This window comes from Brachyhypopomus gauderio, unplaced genomic scaffold (assembly GCF_052324685.1).
Source record: "Brachyhypopomus gauderio isolate BG-103 unplaced genomic scaffold, BGAUD_0.2 sc74, whole genome shotgun sequence".
NCBI lineage: Eukaryota > Metazoa > Chordata > Actinopteri > Gymnotiformes > Hypopomidae > Brachyhypopomus > Brachyhypopomus gauderio.
Genome location: NW_027506895.1, coordinates 701,877 through 723,600, shown reverse-complemented (window position 1 = coordinate 723,600; position 21,724 = coordinate 701,877). Strand labels below are relative to the sequence as shown.

Here is a 21,724-nt window from a genome sequence, read left to right as displayed (position 1 = left end):
GCAAAGCATACAAGTGACACCAGTGTTGTATCAGTTCACTTATATTCCGTTTGCATAGTGAGCCATATATGGAAAAAAGTGATATGAAGTTTAATCCGTGAATTAGCTTTTATGGCCGTCACACCCGGCCTTGTTCAGACGTAGATATACTTGCTGTCATTGTCACGAGTTTGGAAAATGTGGTACACAGCATGTAAAGTGCGCCATCCATGAAACACACAGTCACACCATGTACAGACACTGTCGATGCTTGTATTTAACAAGACTGTTGATTAATATTATTTGTTTGTTATTTTTCAACCAAATAACAGCTGAAAATAAGTACAAAATGTAATTTTGGACCATAATGTAAAAGTTAGTAATAGGGGTGAGGTTATGTTTTAAACTCTAAAACTGCGACATATAAAATCTAAGTCCAATGGAGCAGAGGCAAAACAAATGGTTTGTATTATTACAAATGGTGGTTGCTTACAGACAATGCTTTCTTAATCAAAAGAGAGAAAATAGTCATCACTGTTTAGGTGTACACTTTTAATATTCATTCATTTTACAAACGTAGATTTTATGTACACTGAGGTAAAATATTCTAACAAGAAACTCTAAATGTAGACACTGTACATACACAATTGGGATTTGGACATGCTGATGTTACAAAGATAAATCTGTCAAACAGCCCGTATGTCGCCTCCCTGCAATGTACAGCTATTGTTTTCAAGATCTCCCAAGATATCCCCCCCCCACCACCACTACTGAGCAGCTTCTAGGACGCACAGCCCTCTCATTGACTTGATTGGACAGTGACATGTGCAGGGGCAGCTGGGTACTGCAGGCAGCAGGAAAGTAGTCCACTTCCAAGATTCCTGCCTAGCAACAATCACTGGTGGACTTCCTTTTCAACCTCTGCATCTTCATCCTTCACCTGTGACAAAGACGTCAGGTGAGCGACAATGTATCCCGAGTCCTCCCCCGGCTGTATGCCTAAAACAATGCTTCATCCACTGAAAAGCTCATTCCCGCTGCTAATAACACATGAAAGTTAGCAGCAATCAACCAGCAGTAAACGCAAATTAAATACCGTCTTGTTACTTGTTTATTGGGTTCCTCACCTGCTCCACCCCCTCCACCTCGGGGACGTAGAACTGCAGCATGTTCTGGATGCCGTTCTTGAGCGTGACTATGGAACTGGGGCAGCTGGTGCATGAGCCCTGCAGTTTGAGCTTCACGATGCCGTCCTCGAAGCCCTGATACAGGACATCGCCTCCGTCCTCCTGCACCGTGGGCCTGCAGCGGAGAGGATTATAGCTGCTTGAAAGATGTTATTACAAGTCTAACATATTATTACTACATCTCTCAGGTGGCCAGTCCTGTTGCTGAGGAGCTCTACTTTAATGTGCACTCTTTCAGGTAGTCAGTAACCAAACACGCGTTTTGGGAATAATTCAGTAATTCGAACTGTAACAGACAGAGGAACGTGTCACCACACCTGATGCGCGTGTCCAACAACTCTTTGATTATGGAAACAACCTCATCATCATCTTCTGATGGAGCTACAGAGTGACGTTGTTAAGAGGAATCAGAAGAACTCTTCAGAGTAACGTCACGTTAAAGATTTACGGAAAACCTTCACACATATGTCCACAATGAGAAAGATCAGTTGTCATTATCACAAAACACAAGTAGCAAAACTTAACAGCTCCCTTAAATCTTATGAACACGAATGCTTTGACCAAAAGGTATGCAATAGCTTTAATAATAAAGCACACACTGATTCAGATTCAATGAACAAGAGATAAATTAATGCACATGCCAATTTCACATTACCAGTGTCTGCCCGAGGAGTTGCATCTTCGTTAATAACAGGAAGACCAGATGTGAAGAAGTCCATAATGGTTGCAAAGACATCAGGTTTGATCACCTTCCATTCTACGTCCGAATGGGTCTTACATCAACACAGGTGATTACAGTTATTCATCTAAATATGGTAACCTTTTCGGAAAGAAAGATCTGAAGTACATTTTCATTTTACCAACCTTTGTGATGGTTATGAAGTCTGGGCCTAAGAAGACACCTTTGACACCATCAATTCGAAAAAGCTGCCTGTGGACATCACACACATTAAGGTATATTTGCATTTGTGTTTGCACTAGGTCAGGTCCAGAGCAGAAAATGATGCAGTGCTGCATTTTATTCCTGGTTCTCTTAGCGTTCACACTGAAAATGCTGCATGTCAATGATTGAGTTTCTTCCATACTACATTTACCCTCAGCTCATGTTTACTATCACGCTGTTGTCTCAGGTGGCATGCAGCGTTGCATACTGTACTTCAAACACACCGCACTCAAGCTTGTTCGCAATTGGACCGAGTCCGACCTGCTTCAGAGGACTCGGTCAAAAAATTACTTGCTCTATCAAACCGTACTAACGGCACAATCACACCGTTTTAATAGATTCACACCCCGAGTTTAACAACAAACACATCCATTTTCACTGTGAGAGAAAAAGGTTGCGTATATTGCAACACTCACCGGGCCAGCGGAGAGCAGTGGGCGTCTCTGGGAGCAGCAAAGTCCAAGGTGCCGGACTCCAAAACCATACAGCCAGGCAAGAATTTCAGGCTATTTGGGTTTGGAGTGTCTTGAGTTTGAATAAATATGTTCCTCACTAGACACACAGAAAGACATATGCTTGCATATGCAGCCTGGCAAGGACTCACTTTGGTCTAAATGAGCAAAAACAGTGTTTTGAGACTTACAGATGGTTTGGTGCGGATACTTACTAAACACACTTGTTTGTGGCTGTGGTAGTACAGGTGTGAGGAGGTTCTTGTTGAAGTATGGCCTGCTAAGAACCGCTCTGTGGTAACCGCACGCAGGTAGGCTGTTTTAATGAGTACATTTAATAGATAAATAAGTAATTTTTTTAATAACCTAGACATAACGTTATATTTAGACAAAAGGACATGACAGGAGTGGGGATTAACAGTGCTAGCAAGCTAGGCTAGCGAGGTTACCCACGTCTCTATGTCACATAGACCTTTTGAGGACACTGACAACCACGTTATATTATACGTGATAGTCTACGTTATGTCCAGTGCTTAAACAAAACATCATTACAAAGGTACAACTTACGATTCGGTTACGAGGGAGTAAACACTCCGTAAAAGTCTCGCACGCCCATACGCCGCCATGACAGTCAGGCCAAAACAGACGTCATATCCGCTGCTTCCGGAACAAGAACGTGAAGCGTGTGTGTGTGTGTGTGTGTGTGTGTGTGTTGTAGCCCCTCCAGTGGACAGAACATTACCGACCCATTCACGTGTGCCTTACGATTGATTGAAATTTGGTCTTTGCTTGCCCTGGATTTTTTAATTGTTAGTGTAATTTCATATTATTGTGGTGTACTCCACGGTGTTCAGTTATGAAAACAACACAGCATTCAATAATAGTTGTATTTTTTAAATAGAATAAGCTACTGTACTTTAGGGCTAGAGTTCATTGTTAATCTTTCCAGGGTACTCAGAATGCCCAGCTATTACTAGTTTTTTCCTTATATTACGCATATTATAAATTTGTATTATAAATGACTAAAATGTATTATTCATAACCAACACAGCCATGTGGTAATTCAGAGTAAATAATGTTCCACACATTTATTGATGATTCTTCAGTTCCTGTCTTTTATTGAAGTCAGCGCTCGTATGATAGTTGTCAACAACTAGGAGGTGTTTTGGATAACTCAAGTATTTCAAAACGTGTGCCGTCATCCACAGACTCGACCTTACTGGATAGTCTGGATAGATGTTAAACACAAAATCATGCACAAACCCCAAACACACACACACGCACACCTCTCTTCGATATGTTCAAATCAGCACACACTTCAAAATGTCACCAAACACCTCGTCATACAAACGCCACACTAAGCTTTCTGTGCCACCCAGAACTGCTGATCATCTCTGTCCAAAACCCCAACCTGAATGTCTCAGTACAGTCACATCAATGTGCAAAGTCTGAAATTACAGCAAGGTGTTGAGTTCTCACAGTGACACACCACATTTTGAAGGAATACATAAGCAAAAAAATAAATCAAAGAAAACAAAAAAGGGAAAAATCTTATTTCAAAATGGCAAGACCAAGAAATCTTGCAGAATACATCAACATAAATGTAAATGTACATACATCAACAGATATGTACATGTATGTACTGACACAATCTAGTGAGGGTGCTTGGGTGTATGATAAGCTCATGTGTTCATGCAGCTATAGGAAATATTGCTGAATATAGCAATAAAGTGGACATAATTTCCAGCAAATGCAATCCCACGATCTGTGCTATTCACATTTATCATGGTCACCAATAGTCAATCAATAATCAATTATTAATTCATCTACTGCACTACAGATAAGATGACAAGTGTGGTCTAATTCACAATCTGCAGGTCAATCCAGCATATAGGAGTCATTGCCAACATCAGCATAGTCCCAGAGGCCACTGTTTACCAACGATGTGGTACCAGCACATCGTGATTACCGTGTAAGTCCAACCAGTTTGGCTGCACTTTGGTGTGTCTACCGCATGGACTTAATCGGCAGGTTGTTACAGGAATTATGTAAGAAGAATGTAACAACATGCACAGCAAGTCAATCAGTACCTACAATGGGAGAAGTAATTACTACCTAAATACTAAATTACCAGGGCCCTAAACCACAGCAGGATGGAAGCCTCGGTAAAACTAACAAATCAAGAAGAAAAAGATTTACTAATCCATATGGAAACATTAAAGGACAGTCAGTGGCTATGTTTAAAAAGTGAAACGTGGGGTCATTTGGGTCATAACAGCTCAACTTTCTACTGTAGTGTAGGTCAGTGAAATTCTTAATGAGGACATCCTCAAAGTGTCAAATGGATCGTGATTTCCATCACCAGTAGTGACAAAAGAGACGTAGGGGAGGAGTGAACATAATTTCAATAAGTCACATGACCATAGGGAAGGAGGGGGGAGGGGCTCCAAAACCTATAAGATGGTCGACCTCAGAGCAACGCAAAACCCTTAATTATGCACTATTTAGACATGCACTACACCTCAATGACAATCTCTCTCAGCATACGAATAAACTGAGGTAGGCAAAGAACGGATAAGACATGTCCACAAGACATGAGCGCGTTTCATTCTTTGACGATAATGGTTGCTAATTATTCACTGAGCAGCCTTTAGTCAAAGGGATTCACGCCCGTCTTAGAATCTCGACACGCAGTTGGGCTCTTAACGGATGGATCGTGAAACATAATAAACTGGGTGCGAGCTGTAAAGGTCCAGTCCAGCTTTAAGGGGGAGGACGCCCTGTCTTTTTGAGCACAGCATATGGGACGTGTGGGCTGTCAGGGTGTCAGTGCTTCTCCTGAGGGCCTTTAAGGTGGAAGGGCGCAGAAACAAATGGATCGTTTGCGTCAGGTGTCCAGGTGTGCAGGGAAGCAAGCGGACCCTTCTTGCCCACGCTGGAATCCCCTAAATGGGCCCCCTCGGGCTCTGAGGCAAGGGGCCCCTCATAATGTCTGGAGTATTTGGCTAAGGCCTGCGGTCGAAAGGGCTGAGGGGCCACCTGGCTGAGAACACTGGGATCGTGGCCTGCGGGGTTAGAGGTCACCGGGTGGGGGTGCAGTTTGCCAGACCTGGCAACCGGATGGGTGTACAAGGAGCCCTGGGTTTCTTTTGGCCTGCTGAAGGGGGCTTGGAGGAAGACGTCCGGTGGCGGAGGCAGAGCAGAGGGGCGGTGGAACGGTGCGTTGGCAAACACGTCGTCGCCACCGTCCGCCTTCTGCGCCATCCGGAACGGAGCTCTCGAGAAGACGTCGGCATTGGGTTCCGAACAACCCGCCTGCCCGGGGGTGTGCTGGTGCTGAAGGGGTTGATGGGACAGCACAAAGGACTGTGGGATAGCGGCAGGCGGCAGGCTGGAGGGCGCGAGGACGTGCCCCGAATCCGCCGTCTCGCGCTCGTCTTCGTCCGAGTCCTGCAGCAGCGGACGGGACCCGCTGCCGCTCAGCCGCGTCTCCTTGCCTTTGCCTTCCTCCTCCTCCCCTTCCTCCTCCTCCTCCTCTTCATCGCTGGAATGCAAGCAGCCCTCGGCGGGGATCTCCGCTTCGCCGCCCTCCAGAAGCTCGCCGTAGCCGTTCGTCCCCTTGCCCTCTGCAGAACAGGAAGAAAGCCGAAGAAATCACGTCAGTCCCAGAACGCAGAGTCCCTGCACGGGAACACTCGCAAACTATCGTAGACTCAGCAAGATGGCGTCATTACAAACATTACAGGCTCCTGGAGCCTGACGCACTTATTCTTAAGGTCTATGGAAGAGTTCTTATTCCGAGGGATCAGGTGGTGACAGATATACATTAGAGCTTTAATAGCACAAATCCTTTTGATTCCATTTTGCTGAGTCCACCTTAAAAACACCCTCAATCATGAGACAGTGTTTTCAGCTACAGCAGTGTTCTATGCTGGAGATGTTTGTAATTGAATTCACAACACAAATGAAGTATAAATTGAATCATTTTTTTTAAAACACGTACACAAACACTAAACATTTGCAAGCAAAACCCCACACCAATGCATTGGACAAACACAACCCTGCCACATACCAACCCACAAAGCACAGCTACCACAGGCCACAGTCTACAGCCTTGATTCCATAAACTGTGAAAAGCTGTCAAAACCTAAAAACACAGAACCATGTCTTGGTGCAAAAAGTACTGACAGGAACAAGCCAAACTAACAAAATATGACGACACAGTGGAAATGGGTCATCACTGCGGGTGGTTCAGCCCTCGGCTGGTGGTTTCTTTAGCCGTGATACTGTACCATGACCAAAGTTATTTGTAATAATAAGAACCATGAAAATGAGGAATGCAACACAGAGACCGATTTACAGATATGTACACAGATGGACTCTTACCTTCAGACTGTGGGCAAAGGGCAGCATATGTAGGAAAGGGTTAATGTAGCATCAGTCTAGAGTTTAGTTCTAACCCACTAGAGGTTTCTTTGCTTCCTCTGAGATGGACAGATGTAGCTGGCGTAATCATAAACCCTCCCCATCCCCCGATCGGTATATATGTCCTAGACGTATACTGCAGGGTCAGGTGAGACAAACTATTCTCTATTTGTGGTAGGAAGCGCGGAACCAGAATTTCAGGAAGAGTTGCAGATAAATAAAAAGTCAAATGTGACTTGCGGGAAGATTGAGAGAAAAGGACAGCAAGCATTCTGGGAGTGTGCAGTCGGGTTGGCCATTGTGGTCAGGAAATCCTGCTTGGAAGCTTTTGTTTTGGTTATCGAAACATTTTTACCCCCAAATTGCTTTGATAAAAGTGTTTTACAGAATGGCGTTCTCAGTAAGTGTTCTAAGAGCAATTGGGACTCCTCATTTCAGCCAAAAGTTCTATAATACTGGATGTGTGCACAGCTGCAGGCCGCAGTCACCAATAACATCATTAGAACCCATCAGAATGCCACAAATCTATAGGGAGGTCAAAAAGAGGTCAAAAATAATTTGGGTGGGGGAGTGAGATTTTTTGACACAAGCCATGGTACGCACGTGTTCTCTATCACCAAACACACTCATCACAAACTGCAAATGAGTTTGCATTTACACACACACACACACACACAAAACATTCCCATTTGCTTTGCATTTACATGACACACTTAACACACTCCTAATGGGTTCGCATTTACAAGTTTATTCACCCACCCACTCCCTTTTGGAATTCAATTCATCATCATCTCATAAAAATAGAAGGAATACGCTGACAGAGAACACATCTTTTCTCCAGAAAAAGAAATGATCAATTACATTTTATTGCATAACAGTTATTAATCTTTTTGCAGACGGGAATAGGCAGAGCTATACACTGCATCACAAAAAAAAGGTGCGACTAGCAGCTATGCTAACAAGGACACACCACTGGAGGGGGGAGGGGTTGTTCTATGAGGACCATGAAGGGCTGCTGTGGAGTTGCATAGGTTAGCCACGTTATAAACCTGCAAATGACCTAAAGGTTTGACCCACAGAAGGGCAGAAGAAGAAGCCGACAACATTGTACATGGCTCACTGACTATATAAACATGTTTTACATCCATTTGTTTGCATCAGCGCAAAAAAAAAAAGAAAAAAGTGAAACAAAAAATGCTTATTGATAAAATAAATTAAAAAAACTCTTTGATTTAAAGTCTTCTTGCAATAACATCTCAATGGAAACTATGGGGATTCCAACACTCTAAAAGGTTTCAGCTGACGCTAGCATGAATGTGAAGGTGTCATAACTAGTACGAGATGTGCGACAGTGGGCCATGTCTTAGAGGTGGCTCCTCGGGCTCTCCTGGTGAGCCAGGCTCTTAGACCGATATCGTATTCCCTACGGCTGCCTGAGAGGAAAGACTCGGAGAACAAGAGAGGGGAACTGGCTGTTCAACATTTGGGGAGAAAGCAGGGACCTCGCATAAAACGAGGAAGCAGAGAAGTGACCTCAGGAAATCTATTCCACCATACACCCAACGAGGAGCTGCAAACACCACCTCTCTGCCACCCGCCAGGCCTGCTGTACTCTCTCAAAACCAGAGGGAGTCGAACGGAGACAAAATGGAAGAAACTTGCTTACATATCAGAGACAGCAGGCACATAAAGCCTCTTGACTTCAGCTGTTAAGTTTTCCAGCATACCAAATCTAAGGTGTTCTGATAAGGATCAAAGGTTTCCAAATGGTCTCCCATCACTACAATGATTGACGGCAACGAATAAATGTTAAAGAGCATTAAAATAGCTCAATCTTGCAATTCAGGAGACAAAGAAGAACTGACAGCAGATGTTTGCTCTCTCAAATGATAGTGTGGAAATAAAGTGCTTCATCAACTTTAATAAATGTGTCAACATAAGAATAATGCGGATTTCATATAGATGCTCACTTCATACAGTCATCAATAGCGCTATCAACATAATAACGTGCCTCAAAGCGTCAAAACGCCATCTAACGACATCTTACACGAGGAAATACGGACATGGGTGAACATACTTGAACGTCATTAAACAGTTTGTGTTATTAACGATACCTTGACTTGCTCGAAAAAGTGAACGACGGAGGAAGCACGGGCAGCAGCACAATCCCAGGGGACAAACAACGGAACGAACAACGGAATGGACGGAAACACGGACGAGGGCGAACGAGGGGATGGATAAACAAACATTTCAGCACGCAGCAAGGAAGCGACCTGAGAACACCAGTGAAGCTAAAGGTCCAAATTCAGATCCTCAGATCGTCAGGTTTTCATGTTCACAGAAGCACGTACACAGTAGCATAAATGTATCACGTGATGGAGCAGCATACTGTGCCGGTGGTCACACGTCCACGGGTAAACACGCACATGCAAGGCCTGGTACAAAACAAGGACGGAGTTTAACCAGCTGGGTCAAAGGTCGCTCACTGAACACAAAGCGGGAGGGAGCATAAGCGATCACGGGTAGCGTCAAGAACCTTGGGGCTCTGCGGTGAGATGCCCTGGAACCCTGCAATGTCTGTGCTCTTTAATGTGTCACTTAAGTTCATGCAGTAAGAGAAGAAGTTTGGCATAAGTCTTTGGACAAGTTCGAGCTTATGTTCTGGTTTAAAAGGAACACCGGCTCTCTTAAAGCTCTCTGAGATCTCTGCGTTTAGGATCTTACCATGTTACCACATTCAGACAGGTCACAGGTTAGTGAGACCCTTTTGAACCACTCCATGATCTACATTCAGAGGACCGGAGTGCTCTATGGAACAAATTTATAAAACTGAACTGCTTCATAGAACACATTTGAAACACTGCACTTCTCTATTGAACATAGTGTGAGCACTGTACTGTTTTTTTTTTACAGATTCAGAACACTGCTCTACGGAACATGCCTAGAACACTGCTCTACGGAACATGCCTAGAACACTGCTCTACGGAACATGCCTAGAACACTGCTCTACGGAACATGCCTAGAACACTGCTCTACGGAACATGCCTAGAACACTGCTCTACGGAATGAATTTGGAGTACTGCCCAATGGACCAAAAACAGATAAAGCATGAGAATAGCATGGAAATGACACCAAACAACCGAAAGCAAAGAATGTCACACAGAATGCAAACGTGAGCAGCAGACAGACATGTGAGGGGAGGGTGTCAAGTCAATGTAAGGGTTGAACCTCAGAACGCAGTCTGTTGGGATGTAGAAAGGACTTTCAGTCTCATCCACAAACTACACTCTCTCTATGTTCAAGTACTGCACCCCTCTCTCTATAGCTTCTCTCTCTCTCTCTCTCTCCCTCCCTCCCTCCCTCTCTCTTTGTGTCTTCTACAAGTCGATGAGCTGGTCCACCAATAGCAGGGAGCGCGCCAGTGTGGGCAGACTGGACTCTGAGCTGCCACTGTTGCTACCACCTAGAACATGCCGGAAAGAGGCGGGTTGGGGGGGGGGGGGGGTGGTGATGGGGGGGTTGAGAGAGGAGAGAAGCAGAAGAGGGGGCAGGTGCAGAATGAGTGAAGGGGGGTGGGGAGTCAAGGCAGATGGCGATGAAGGAACAGAGAGAGGACGGAGAGAGGGAAGAGAAGACGGGTGAGGAAGGCAGAGGAGAGAGGGAGGCAGAAAACAAGATAAAGAAAAAATGAAGAGCAAAAAAAAACATTAGTAGCAAGCATGAAAAACCATGACAAAAAATTGAAAGACAAGAAAAATGTAAGAAATAAACAATTGGAAAGGTTGTATGTTAAAAGGGATTATGGAGAAGGAGGGGGGGGGAAATAAAGAGAAACATAAGTGTGGTTATTTGTGAGTAGCGAAAGCATTTTAGAGATGGTCACAAAAAAACCTAAGAAGAATACCTTTGACCTTTAACCCTTAACCTCATGTCTCAGTCCACAACAGGAAAAAAGGTGCACTACTGATATTACTATATTTCTGTGTGACAAAAACGTAAGTTCTTCTCAACGTGTCACAATCAGGAATAAGACGCTCTTTGGACGCCATCAGCACAAGTGATGTCATTTACATTTCTATTTACATTTTCAGCATGTGGCAGACACTCTGATCAAGAGTGACTAATGAATATTAATGAGTATGGATATGAGTGGGACGGACATGACCTCAGCGATGCTAGTTCTACAGGGGAGTTACAGGAGAAGATCTCATGAAGCTGCCTCCAAAATCTGAAAATACGGGCATGGCCGTGCAGAGGTGCTAAGCGAGAGCCTGTGTGTTGTGTGACCGGGAACGGGATGAGGTCAGGGGGTCGGGTGGGTGCGGTTCTAGCCTAAGCCTGCCCACCTGGATCTGGGCCTTACCTTGGCTTGGCGTTCGGACGAGGCGCACTGGGATGGGGTCGAACTGGCTGTCAGGGCTCTCGTCCTGAGTCGTGTCCGAGGCTGAGGCGGAGATACGAGGGGGGTAAGGCGAGGGAACGCCAAAGCAGACCAAAGAGGAGGAGAGAGAGGGAGAGAGAGAAGGAGAGAGAGAGAGAAATCATAAAAATGAAATTGAGCAGTTGGGCAAAGAAGCAAGAGAAGCTTTTTATATGTTCTCAGAAATCTTCTCTTTCTAACCAAAACAGTGACGAGCAGCATTTCCTGTCGAAACACTGAATTCAATGGAAGGTTGTAACCAGGCCGACCGGATCCCATTTCAAAAGGCCCGTGTGTGCGTTCCTTACCCGGGTGGGGCAGTGCGCGGGCCAGCGGAGCAGTGGGGGGCTGGTCCAGGGGCGGAGCCGGCGTGGACGATAGGGGCGAGGCCAGCATCTGGACCCCAGAGGAAGGGTGAGTGAGCAAGGGACCGCCCAGCAGAGAGTCCCCTCCACCCAGAGAGTCTGGAGGACAGGGTGGAGAAAGGTGTTGTGGGTCGTATCAGACTGATAACGCGTGGAGAGCGTCAGAGATCATCAGGTAGAAGGCAACGCAGTGTGAGGAGGAGGAGGAGGGATGGAGGGATGGCGGATAAAAGCAAAGTGGGAGAAATGGAAGGTGTGATTGGAGATTTGGGAAGAGAGGAATGAAGAGAGGTGAAAAGAGAAAGATCTGAGCTGTAAGCGGAGGGCAGGGGCATTTAAGCCCATGAACAACACAACCAGACTTAAAACTCAACCAGTTCTCTCATTTGGCTGGACAGGCAGCATGAAGTCTGTGCATGTATAGTTATAATTGCTTGGATCGGTCACCAGGTGGCACTACTGAGCACTTAATAGAGACAGTAAGAGGAGAAAAGAAAATTATGATGGACGTTATCTGGAGAAAGGAGAGCAATTCGAACTGGGGGGATCTGAAAGCCGACAATGTCACAGAAGCTCAAATTCAAACTTCGGAAGACCACACGGTTCCCAGAGTTGACTTTGGCAAAACCTGCCCATCCCAAAGTTACTAATTAATGACTCTGTGTGCACAGGCTCCTCCCCTCCTCCCTGACAGGCTCCTCCCCTCCTCCCTGCTGTCTCACACGGATGTGCGTCATCAATGCAACACGCCAACCCACAATACAGACTCCCATCAAACGTGAACTGGACAGGATTCAGGGAACATTCCGGATCTCAAATGCCCGACTCCCCCGTTCCACCACAGTCTGGAATAACAAATTTAACAACACAAAGAGAGAGAGAGAGAGAGAGAGAGAGAGAGAGAGAGAGAGAGAGAGAGAGGTGGAACAAATTGAGGTATTTCTGCTGACCTGGCAACACAGACACACGAGCAGGCTGCAGGGACTCCAGACTGGGTATCAGAGCATCCGGTCCTGCTGTGTGCACAGAGAGGGATTACGTAAGCGTGCGTGAACCTGCAGCAGGCAGTTCTCATACATGGTGAGGCCTTTTGGCGTTCTTCAATTACAAGAGACCACAACGCTGAGCTGTGCTCCATCAGACTCGTGCACCAGCAGACAGGTGGATGCCGTGGATATAGTGGCTAGTATACAGGAAGAGTGTGAAAGAGATGTTTCTTTTAATGGTGAGATATCAATAGAGACATTCACCGTTTCCTAACCCACGCCTAATTCAAAATGTTGTTTCCCTGTGCTTGATAGTCCAGAGTAGCACAGCTCTACTGACAACTGAAGCACTGAGAGATGAAAATGAATGGCGGTGAGAAGCAAGGCTCCCAGTACTGAAGCCATCAGCAAGGCTGGTACACACCGTTATACAAGACAAAAAACAATAAGTCTGCAAAGCATGGGTTAAGAAGACCAGCAAATGTCTGCTGGAACGTCCATCCTCTGCTCTTAAACAGGAATTAAGTCTGCAGGGAAGGCAACCAGACAAATCGGTTATTTTCCTCGATGACTGAGAGAAAGGTCAAGGTGGGGGGAGGTTACCATGGCTGCCGTCTGCTGGGCTGAAGGGGTCGTTGGGGGCGAGGTCGGGGATTAGCAGGGAGGAAGAGGAGGAGGAAGGTTCTGGGGACTTCAATCCTTCTATCAACTTCTCTATTCGCCAGAGGAGAGAAGAGGAGAGAAGTCAAAAGTTTTAACCGACTTTTTAACGAATTAATGAATTCAGGTTCTGGTGAACTTCAAGTGACTCTCATGCTTTTCCAGTATCTCAACATTGTGAACCTTCTACACAAGAAGCTATAATGATAAAACCAAGACTGATTCACAAAAGACAAAGACACAGAGAAACATCGGGGGATGCTCAAGTGAACGATGCAGATTCAAAGACATCATGCATTTAGGAGGCATCACGGTAGACGGCTACGAATCAAGAGCGAGACGACACAGGCACGTTCAGACGAGGACATGGAGACAAACATGGCGGCTGCCGCGTTAGACGCCTGCACTCGGTTTCAGGCACACGGGGGTTATACAAGCACTGGACGGAGAAACAAGCCTTCCGTGTTTCCCGCCGTTATGAATAACACTGATGAGCACCGTGAACTGAAGAGGAAACACTGTTACTGGAACAAACCTGTGAAGTCCAAAGACAGGAGACAGGCACACGCTTACACTAGCAGGTGGAGGAGTTAGGAGTTACGCTTCGGAGGGAGAGAGCGGTCACCATTGGTGGAGTGGTCACCACGGTTTCCAGTCAGGTCTTGTACATGCGTGTCAGTACATCGCAGATCGGGTCACTGCCCAAGTGTTGCGTCCAGGTAAACGACCCTAGGCTGGGTGACCCCGAGGTTAAGGTTCACCAATTCTTCAAAGGTTTTTCTTTCAACCTTCAGGCTAAGAGTTGGGTGAGTTTGGAATGGTTGCGTTTTGTGCAGCTGTGACTATTTAACAGTTCAAAATGTAGAAACATAAAGTGCTGACTTGCCATTGACTCAACAGACTAGTTCGCAAGGAATGTTTTTGAAAAATTGATGAACCTGTTCTTTGATACAACAAAAAGCTAAACTGTTCCACAAAGCTGCATTTCTCTGTCCTGTCTGACCATACTTACAGGATTGATGGGACTTTAAGGTCAGGGGTCAGGGGTCATGGTTCAGGGGAAGGTCATGGCCACTCAGGACAAAGAGCAGCAGACCCGATGCTTTGTGCCCTTTGCTGGGGTGAAAAAAAAGGTGAAAGGTTGAACCAGGAAGTACAGTCACCAGGGAAACCAAAGGGTTATTCTTCCCCACAGGGGAAGACCACAGGGCAGTCAGTTTCAAGGAGGGGTCATAACTTCTCTGGCCTCTACCTCTGACGTGGTTACTGCAAACGCAGGGACACATTTAAAGGCTTAGCCAAGCACTGCTTACGTAAGAACTGGGAGGGCTGGTCTGGCCCCGCCCAACCCGCCAGCATTCATACAGAACAAACAGACAGGGCCGCACCCTCAGCCTGTCTGTCCCGGTAGAGGCACAGGTTCCCCTCAGACTACCACAGGCCTGGCGAGGACCGACAAAGTAGAAATTGCTAATAACGCAAACAGTGGTCTGCGACAGAAACAGTTGTGAGATAGAAGCGCTCCAGACCCCAATGTTCTCGCTGGACGGGGAATCGAACTGGTCTCACTGCGGCTGGGCATAGGTAGTGGGTAAAAGACACAAACCACTGGAATGAACTGAAGACAGACACAGAAGGACAGGGGGACAGGGGGACGACACTCTTCTTGGGAAGAGCAGAAGGACAGGAAGTAGAGAGAGAGAGAGACACACTGAAGGGAGATGAAGGGACCGGCCCGTACCTGTCCCCTGGGGACACCCTTTGTTGGGGACTGTAGGTTGTAAAGCGGAAATGAGATTTTCTGTCGAGGACTTCTCAGGAGGTTTAGCTGTGAACACACACACACACACACACACACACACACACACACGGCAGGATTTATTAAAAACATCTCACGCCCATCCAGAAAATGATTTTCATGTTAAAAGTCTTACCATCAAGTTTAGCAAAGTCCCTGTTGAGCAGCTCCTCAGCTGTGAGTTTGGAGAAGTTGTCATCGCCGAAGGGGTTCCAGGAGGGCTGCGCACCAGGGCCCGCTCTGAGGGAGGCCGACGGGCCCCTGGCCTCCCCCGCCGGGTACACGCTTTGCTGGGACGAGCTTGGGGAACCCGAGGGGGTGGTGCTGGCTGACCTGGAGCAGAAACACAAGGCGAGCATAGCTACAGAGCTGCTACGTAGTCAAAAATAAAACAGGACCGATGACAGGACGGACAGATGCACATGTAGTGCGATAAACGAATGGATGGATGGATGGGCGGACAGATGAATGGACAGACAGACGCGCGGACGGGTAGAGCTCACTTGGACTTGTTGAGGCTGGCCTCGGCAGCCGCCGTCTGCAGCAGCTGAGTGGACTTGCTGACAGGAACTCCAAAAATGGTGCTGTGTGTGACATCGCTCAGAATGCGCCTGTGACCCCCCCGAGAGGTCGTCTTAGGGGAGGAGGGCGGAGTCAAGGAGCCCACCCTGTGAGCGGGCCGCCCACAATCGAACGACTGAGGAGAAAAAAAGGAAAGCGGGCGAGATGGGACAGTTGTTTAGCAGAACCGAAGAAATGATGTGAAACGTGTAGGAAATTAAACGGAGAGAGAGAGAGAGAGAGAGAGAGAGAGAATACTGAGGCAAAAAGGAGTGTCTGGAGAAAATTAACAGATGACGTCATACAGTGAGTTGGCACAGTCACACAGAGACGAAAGCCCGCTCCCATTAGAACTGCCCACTGGTTAGAGGGGGCATGGCCGGGACGTTGGACCTGAGAGGTTATCAGGGTCCTACAGGTGCACGGGACCACACTTAGTATGACAGGGAGAAGACGTGAATCAGAACTCAGAAGCAGTTTCTCTACTCAAGCTGTACCAGTAATGACCGCCCACGACGTCAAAAGCTCAAAGTTCACCTGTGAAACAGTGATGATAATATATAAATATATATATGATTTTACTACTGAATCAGACTAAGGCATTAAATAAAATAGTTTATACAGGTGAACTTTAGCCACAAGATGTTAGGAATCATTCCACTTCAGTTGTGTGTGCCCAATTCTCACTTCTTGCAGTTATAGTGGAAAGCTTGTAAAATTGGCTTTCAAAAAGTCCCTGTGTATGTCCTAAGCCTAATATGTCCTATGACAACAGCCACACAACAGGTGGAAGATTCTAGAAAAGTTCCCAGAAACCTTTAGCCCGGCAAGCTCGATCACTGCACACATCGTTGCGGCAGCTGTCACCATATGTGAATTACCGTCTCCTCAGAGTCCACGTCTGGAGCTGGCACCCCCTGCAGGACTGGAGGTGCAACTGGGGGAGTTTCATGGGATGGTACACTAGTAGCAGTGAAATGAACTGATGGCTGCTGGGTGGGCGGAGCTGTGGGCGGAGCAGTGGTTTTATTTTTTGCGTGCAGGGTGTGAGGAAGCTGGGCAGGAGGGGGAGGAGCCATGGGTTTGGGCTTGGCCTCCACCATGGGTGGGGCTGGGGCTGGGGCGGGGGCGGGGCTGCCGGGTTGAAAGTTCTGTAGGGGTGGAGGCGGAGCTTTGGCTTTAACTTTGGCCAGCACAGATGTGTTGGTCTGCACAGGCAACGTGGTGTTTTGATGATGGGGTGGGTAGAAAGTCTGGACATGGTGCGGCAGCTACAATGAAGTAGATAGTGTCAAAATACGGAGATAAGCAGATAAGTACTGAAACAATAGATTATTATTCAGTATAGGAAGACAAACACTATCACAGAACATGAATTTAATAAAAAGGAACACCTCAACCTGTGAACAAACTGGGGTTAGAGTTCATACATTTGGCACCAAATCATAATCTATTTTCAGGGCCAGAGTAAGTGTGAAGATTCAGTGTTCAGCAGTGACCCATGAGGGTCGTACCTGTGTTTGGGGCGAGAAGAAAGCAGTAGCTTGCGGCTGCACAAAAAGCTGTCCATGCTGGGGAGTGGCCTGAGGCGGGGAGGGAGTGGCCTGCAGTGGGGTGGGAGTGGCTTGTTGCTGAGCAACCGGGACAGGCTGCTGAGTATGGGCCTTCTGTTGTTGACCAGCGGTACCAGGCTGGGGGGCCACGCCCACACCTACAGGGCAACACACACAAACACACAAGTATGTTGTGAAGTATGCGGAGTGTAGTATGTGGAGCAGCTGCTACACAAGAGGGCGGAGACACCCACTGAGAGGCTGGGCGGATCCTGCGGGCGCATTGGGTCTCTTCCGTGGGGTGAGGGCGGGCTGTATGGGAAGGATGCCTGTGACTGGCTGAGCCTGGCCAGCTTTGGGTCGTTGCCGTGGCGCTATGGAGGTTTCGGTTGTGGGGACTGGATCGGTTAGTCTGAAGGTGAAAAGAGGAATTTTGACATGTACACACTTCAAAGATAATAATTGTTAATATTAATTATAAACATCCCTTGTCATTTAACTCATAAGCTCAGCCTTATGGAAATTCAGCCGCTTCAAAACTGCATTGTGGGTAATGTAGTAAGCCACTGTATGCCCTCACCTGGCTTTAGTCTGACTCTTCTTGGCTACGGCCTCGCTTGCTCTGATTGGCTCAGGAAGCTTCGCAGGGATGGGCGAGTTCTGTTTGGGCAGGAATAAGAACGCAGAAAACATAAACAGATCATAGAACAGTAGCAATATCCCAAGCACAAAACTTTAGTAAGCAAATATTTACATGTGCAAACTTGCACTCGGAGGTCGTATCTGCACCTAAATGTTCACAGCACTAGCACCGACAGCGATTAGCAACCGCAGCGGGTCACAACGTGCTGTGCTAACAAAATACAACTGCTAGGGGGAGGGGCCTGCGAGAGCACAGCCAATCAGCAGCCAATCAGTATCCCACTCTTGATGTAGACTGTACAATTAAGATTAAGAGTAACTTTGAGAAAGGATATGGGTGGCTATGGAGTGCAGTGAACATGCAAGGAGTGATCTGTAGGGGGCGCTATAACAATGCACTATATACACATATATACACACATATAGTGCATTGTACATGGTATATGTGGGTTTTTCAGACATAGCGTGACACGATACCATAAAAACCACATCGCTGTGGTTGTTGCTGTGTCTTTCCACACATTCTGGTTGTGATTAGTGACAATGCGAAAGTGCAGACCACTCACTGCCATAAAGCACACACACACTCACACACACTCACATGAACGTTCTGGACGGGGCAGTCTTTGCGCACCAGCTTGAAGGAGAAATGTGACACCAGATAGATGTCTGGTCTCAGGTCGGGATCTGGCTCCAGCATGTAACCTTAGCCCAAAGAAAACAACGGTACAGACAGACAGACAGAGAGTGAGACAGAGAGAGAGAGAGACAGAAAGACAGATTTGCTGAATAAGGTATGGGTATTTCCATGTGCACAGAGTTAATACCTAATTGTTAAACGAATGAAATGAATAGATTGTGAGAGTGAGATATGACTAACGTATGAGGCAGTGCACGTCGTGGGAGTGAGATACGACTCACGTATGAGGCAGTGCACGTCGTGGGAGTGAGATACGACTCACGTATGAGGCAGTGCACGTTGTGGGAGTGAGATACAACTCACGTATGAGGCAGTGCACGTCGTGGGAGTGAGATACGACTCACGTATGAGGCAGTGCACGTTGTGGGAGTGAGATACGACTCAAGTATGAGGCAGTGCACGTCGTGGGAGTGAGATACGACTCACGTATGAGGCAGTGCACGTCGTGGGAGTGAGATACGACTCACGTATGAGGCAGTGCACGTCGTGGGAGTGAGATATGACTCACGTATGAGGCAGTGCACGTCGTGGGAGTGAGATATGACTCACGTATGAGGCAGTGCATGTCGTGGGAGTGAGATATGACTCACGTATGAGGCAGTGCATGTCGTGGGAGTGATATACACTCACGTATGAGGCAGTGCACGTCGTGGGAGTGAGATATGACTCACGTATGAGGCAGTGCATGTCGTGGGAGTGAGATATGACTCACGTATGAGGCAGTGCACGTCGTCAGAGTGAGATACGACTCACGTATGAGGCAGTGCACGTCGTGGGAGTGAGATACGACTCACGCATGAGGCAGTGCACGTCGTGGGAGTGATATACACTCACGTATGAGGCAGTGCACGTCGTCAGAGTGAGATACGACTCACGTATGAGGCAGTGCACGTCGTGGGAGTGAGATACGACTCACGCATGAGGCAGTGCACGTCGTCAGAGTGAGATACGACTCACGTATGAGGCAGTGCACGTCGTGGGAGTGAGATACGACTCACGCATGAGGCAGTGCATGTCGTGGGAGTGATATACACTCACGTATGAGGCAGTGCACGTCGTGGGAGTGAGATACGACTCACGTATGAGGCAGTGCATGTCGTGGGGTTGATACACACTCACGTATGAGGCAGTGCACTTCGTGGGAGTGAGATATGACTCACGTATGAGGCAGTGCACGTCGTGGGAGTGAGATACGACTCACGCATGAGGCAGTGCACGTCGTGGGAGTGATATACACTCACGTATGAGGCAGTGCACGTCGTGGGAGTGAGATACGACTCACGTATGAGGCAGTGCACGTCGTGGGAGTGAGATACGACTCACGTATGAGGCAGTGCATGTCGTGGGAGTGATATACACTCACGTATGAGGCAGTGCACGTCGTGGGAGTGAGATATGACTCACGTATGAGGCAGTGCACGTCGTGGGAGTGAGATACGACTCACGCATGAGGCAGTGCACGTCGTGGGAGTGATATACACTCACGTATGAGGCAGTGCACGTCATGGGAGTGAGATACGACTCACGTATGAGGCAGTGCACGTCGTGGGAGTGATATACACTCACATGAGGCAGTGCACGTCGTGGGAGTGAGATATGACTCACGTATGAGGCAGTGCACGTCGTGGGAGTGAGATACAACTCACGTATGAGGCAGTGCACGTCGTGGGAGTGAGATACGACTCACGTATGAGGCAGTGCACATCGTGGGAGTGAGATACGACTCACGTATGAGGCAGTGCACGTCGTGGGAGTGAGATACGACTCACGTATGAGGCAGTGCACGTCGTGGGAGTGAGATATGACTCACGTATGAGGCAGTGCACGTCGTGGGAGTGAGATACGACTCACGTATGAGGCAGTGCACGTCGTGGGAGTGAGATACGACTCACGTATGAGGCAGTGCACGTCGTGGGAGTGAGATACGACTCACGTATGAGGCAGTGCATGTCGTGGGAGTGAGATACGACTCACGTATGAGGCAGTGCACATCGTGGGAGTGAGATACGACTCACTTATGAGGCAGTGAAGGTCGTGGGAGTGAGATACGACTCACGTATGAGGCAGTGAAGGTCGTGAGAGTAGCGGGATGTGTCCGGAATCGTGAAGCTGCCGTCGCAGATGGCGACCTGACTCTCTCCAAACGGCAGCGTGAAGAAGCACAGCTTATAGAGCAAACATCCCAGAGCCTGCAGGGAGAGGTGACACACACACACTTGCACTATTAAATACACATCACACCTTTAGACTTCCTCATCTCTGCTCACTCCGCAATTTTTCATATGAAATAAATAAATCAAGATATCACATCAGCGTAAACGTATCGTATCGGCTTTAGCCCTGCTGCATATACAGCAGTTTAAAGTGCTGGCCTAGTGCTTGTGAGACTCACTAGGCCAAAGAGTGGAACCCATACAGCAGTGCCCCCTACATGGGACCTGGCGGAACTGCACTGAGGTCTCAGGTACGTTAAATCTGACATGACATAATGTATCGTCCTCTGCAGCTCACCCAGATATCTGCTTTAGGGGTGATCACCTTCCCACTGTACAGGTTCACCATCTCTGGAGACCTGTATGAGAGTGTGGTGTACCTGTTTGCATTCACACACACACACACACACACACACACACACACACACACACAGCACAGGAATACGTAAATAAGGGCACATACACAAACATTATCAAATGATGTAACTCTAAATGGTCTTAAGGAATGGAAGCTCACTTCTTAATCTCCTCCTCCACAGTAGCCACTCCCTCCGCCTGAGGGTCCTGGAAGCGGTTTGTGGCACTGCCAAAATCACACAGGACGTAGTGACCTTGGTCATGCACCAGAATGTTCTCCACCTGGACAGGTGAGAGCAGACAGAGAAGGATGAAGGGTGGAGAAGAGGTGGTGGTGGATAGAGAGGGAGAGACCATGTCTGTAGAAGTCAAACACACACACACACACACACTCACACTCACACACATGGGCATACTGGGAGATCCATTAAGAATGTCAAGAACGAGAAATGTCAGAGTGTGTAGAGACAGCAGAGAAATGCG

At 47.4% G+C, this 21,724-nt stretch overlaps 2 protein-coding genes across 7 annotated transcripts in view; both read right to left on the bottom strand.

Annotated features, from left to right (window-relative positions):
* Nucleotides 1–516: 516 nt before the first annotated feature.
* On the bottom strand, nucleotides 517–3,288 carry nfu1 (NFU1 iron-sulfur cluster scaffold homolog (S. cerevisiae)). The gene is made up of 8 exons (XM_076990289.1): nucleotides 3,129–3,288; nucleotides 2,777–2,877; nucleotides 2,526–2,661; nucleotides 2,031–2,097; nucleotides 1,822–1,939; nucleotides 1,484–1,547; nucleotides 1,107–1,281; nucleotides 517–919 (listed from the first exon to the last, which is right to left on the bottom strand). Exons 1-8 carry the CDS (start codon nucleotides 3,185–3,187, stop codon nucleotides 875–877), a joined length of 765 nt encoding a protein of 254 aa, XP_076846404.1. The 5' UTR covers nucleotides 3,188–3,288; the 3' UTR covers nucleotides 517–874.
* Nucleotides 3,289–3,641: 353 nt separating this feature from the next.
* Nucleotides 3,642–21,724, bottom strand: part of aak1a (AP2 associated kinase 1a) — a 29,640-nt gene continuing 11,557 nt past the window's right edge. Inside the window, exons 5-20 of one of the 6 annotated variants that reach the window (XM_076990280.1) lie at nucleotides 21,402–21,523; nucleotides 21,183–21,264; nucleotides 20,728–20,860; nucleotides 18,573–18,676; nucleotides 17,910–17,989; nucleotides 17,584–17,741; nucleotides 17,291–17,487; nucleotides 16,658–17,047; nucleotides 15,719–15,912; nucleotides 15,352–15,548; nucleotides 15,159–15,245; nucleotides 13,361–13,471; nucleotides 12,722–12,787; nucleotides 11,715–11,870; nucleotides 11,350–11,430; nucleotides 3,642–6,187 (exon numbers count right to left, since the gene is read on the bottom strand). In XM_076990280.1, coding sequence (XP_076846395.1) covers nucleotides 5,388–6,187; nucleotides 11,350–11,430; nucleotides 11,715–11,870; nucleotides 12,722–12,787; nucleotides 13,361–13,471; nucleotides 15,159–15,245; nucleotides 15,352–15,548; nucleotides 15,719–15,912; nucleotides 16,658–17,047; nucleotides 17,291–17,487; nucleotides 17,584–17,741; nucleotides 17,910–17,989; nucleotides 18,573–18,676; nucleotides 20,728–20,860; nucleotides 21,183–21,264; nucleotides 21,402–21,523 — 2,958 coding nt within the window. In that variant the 3' untranslated portion in view covers nucleotides 3,642–5,387. The remainder of the gene's footprint in view (nucleotides 6,188–11,349; nucleotides 11,431–11,714; nucleotides 11,871–12,721; nucleotides 12,788–13,360; nucleotides 13,472–15,158; nucleotides 15,246–15,351; nucleotides 15,549–15,718; nucleotides 15,913–16,657; nucleotides 17,048–17,290; nucleotides 17,488–17,583; nucleotides 17,742–17,909; nucleotides 17,990–18,572; nucleotides 18,677–20,727; nucleotides 20,861–21,182; nucleotides 21,265–21,401; nucleotides 21,524–21,724) is intronic. The other 5 variants (XM_076990281.1, XM_076990282.1, XM_076990283.1 and 2 more) reach the window with 5 other exon arrangements.

Coding starts and splice junctions, on each gene's coding strand:
- nfu1 (XM_076990289.1), bottom strand. CDS start 3,187: ATGGCGGCGTATGGGCGTGCGAGACTTTTACGGAGTGTTTACTCCCTC. Junction 2,878..3,128: donor TACTCCCTCGTAACCGAATC/GTAAGTTGTACC, acceptor TCATTAAAACAG/CCTACCTGCGTGCGGTTACC. Junction 2,662..2,776: donor GCCACAAACAAGTGTGTTTA/GTAAGTATCCGC, acceptor CTGTGTGTCTAG/TGAGGAACATATTTATTCAA.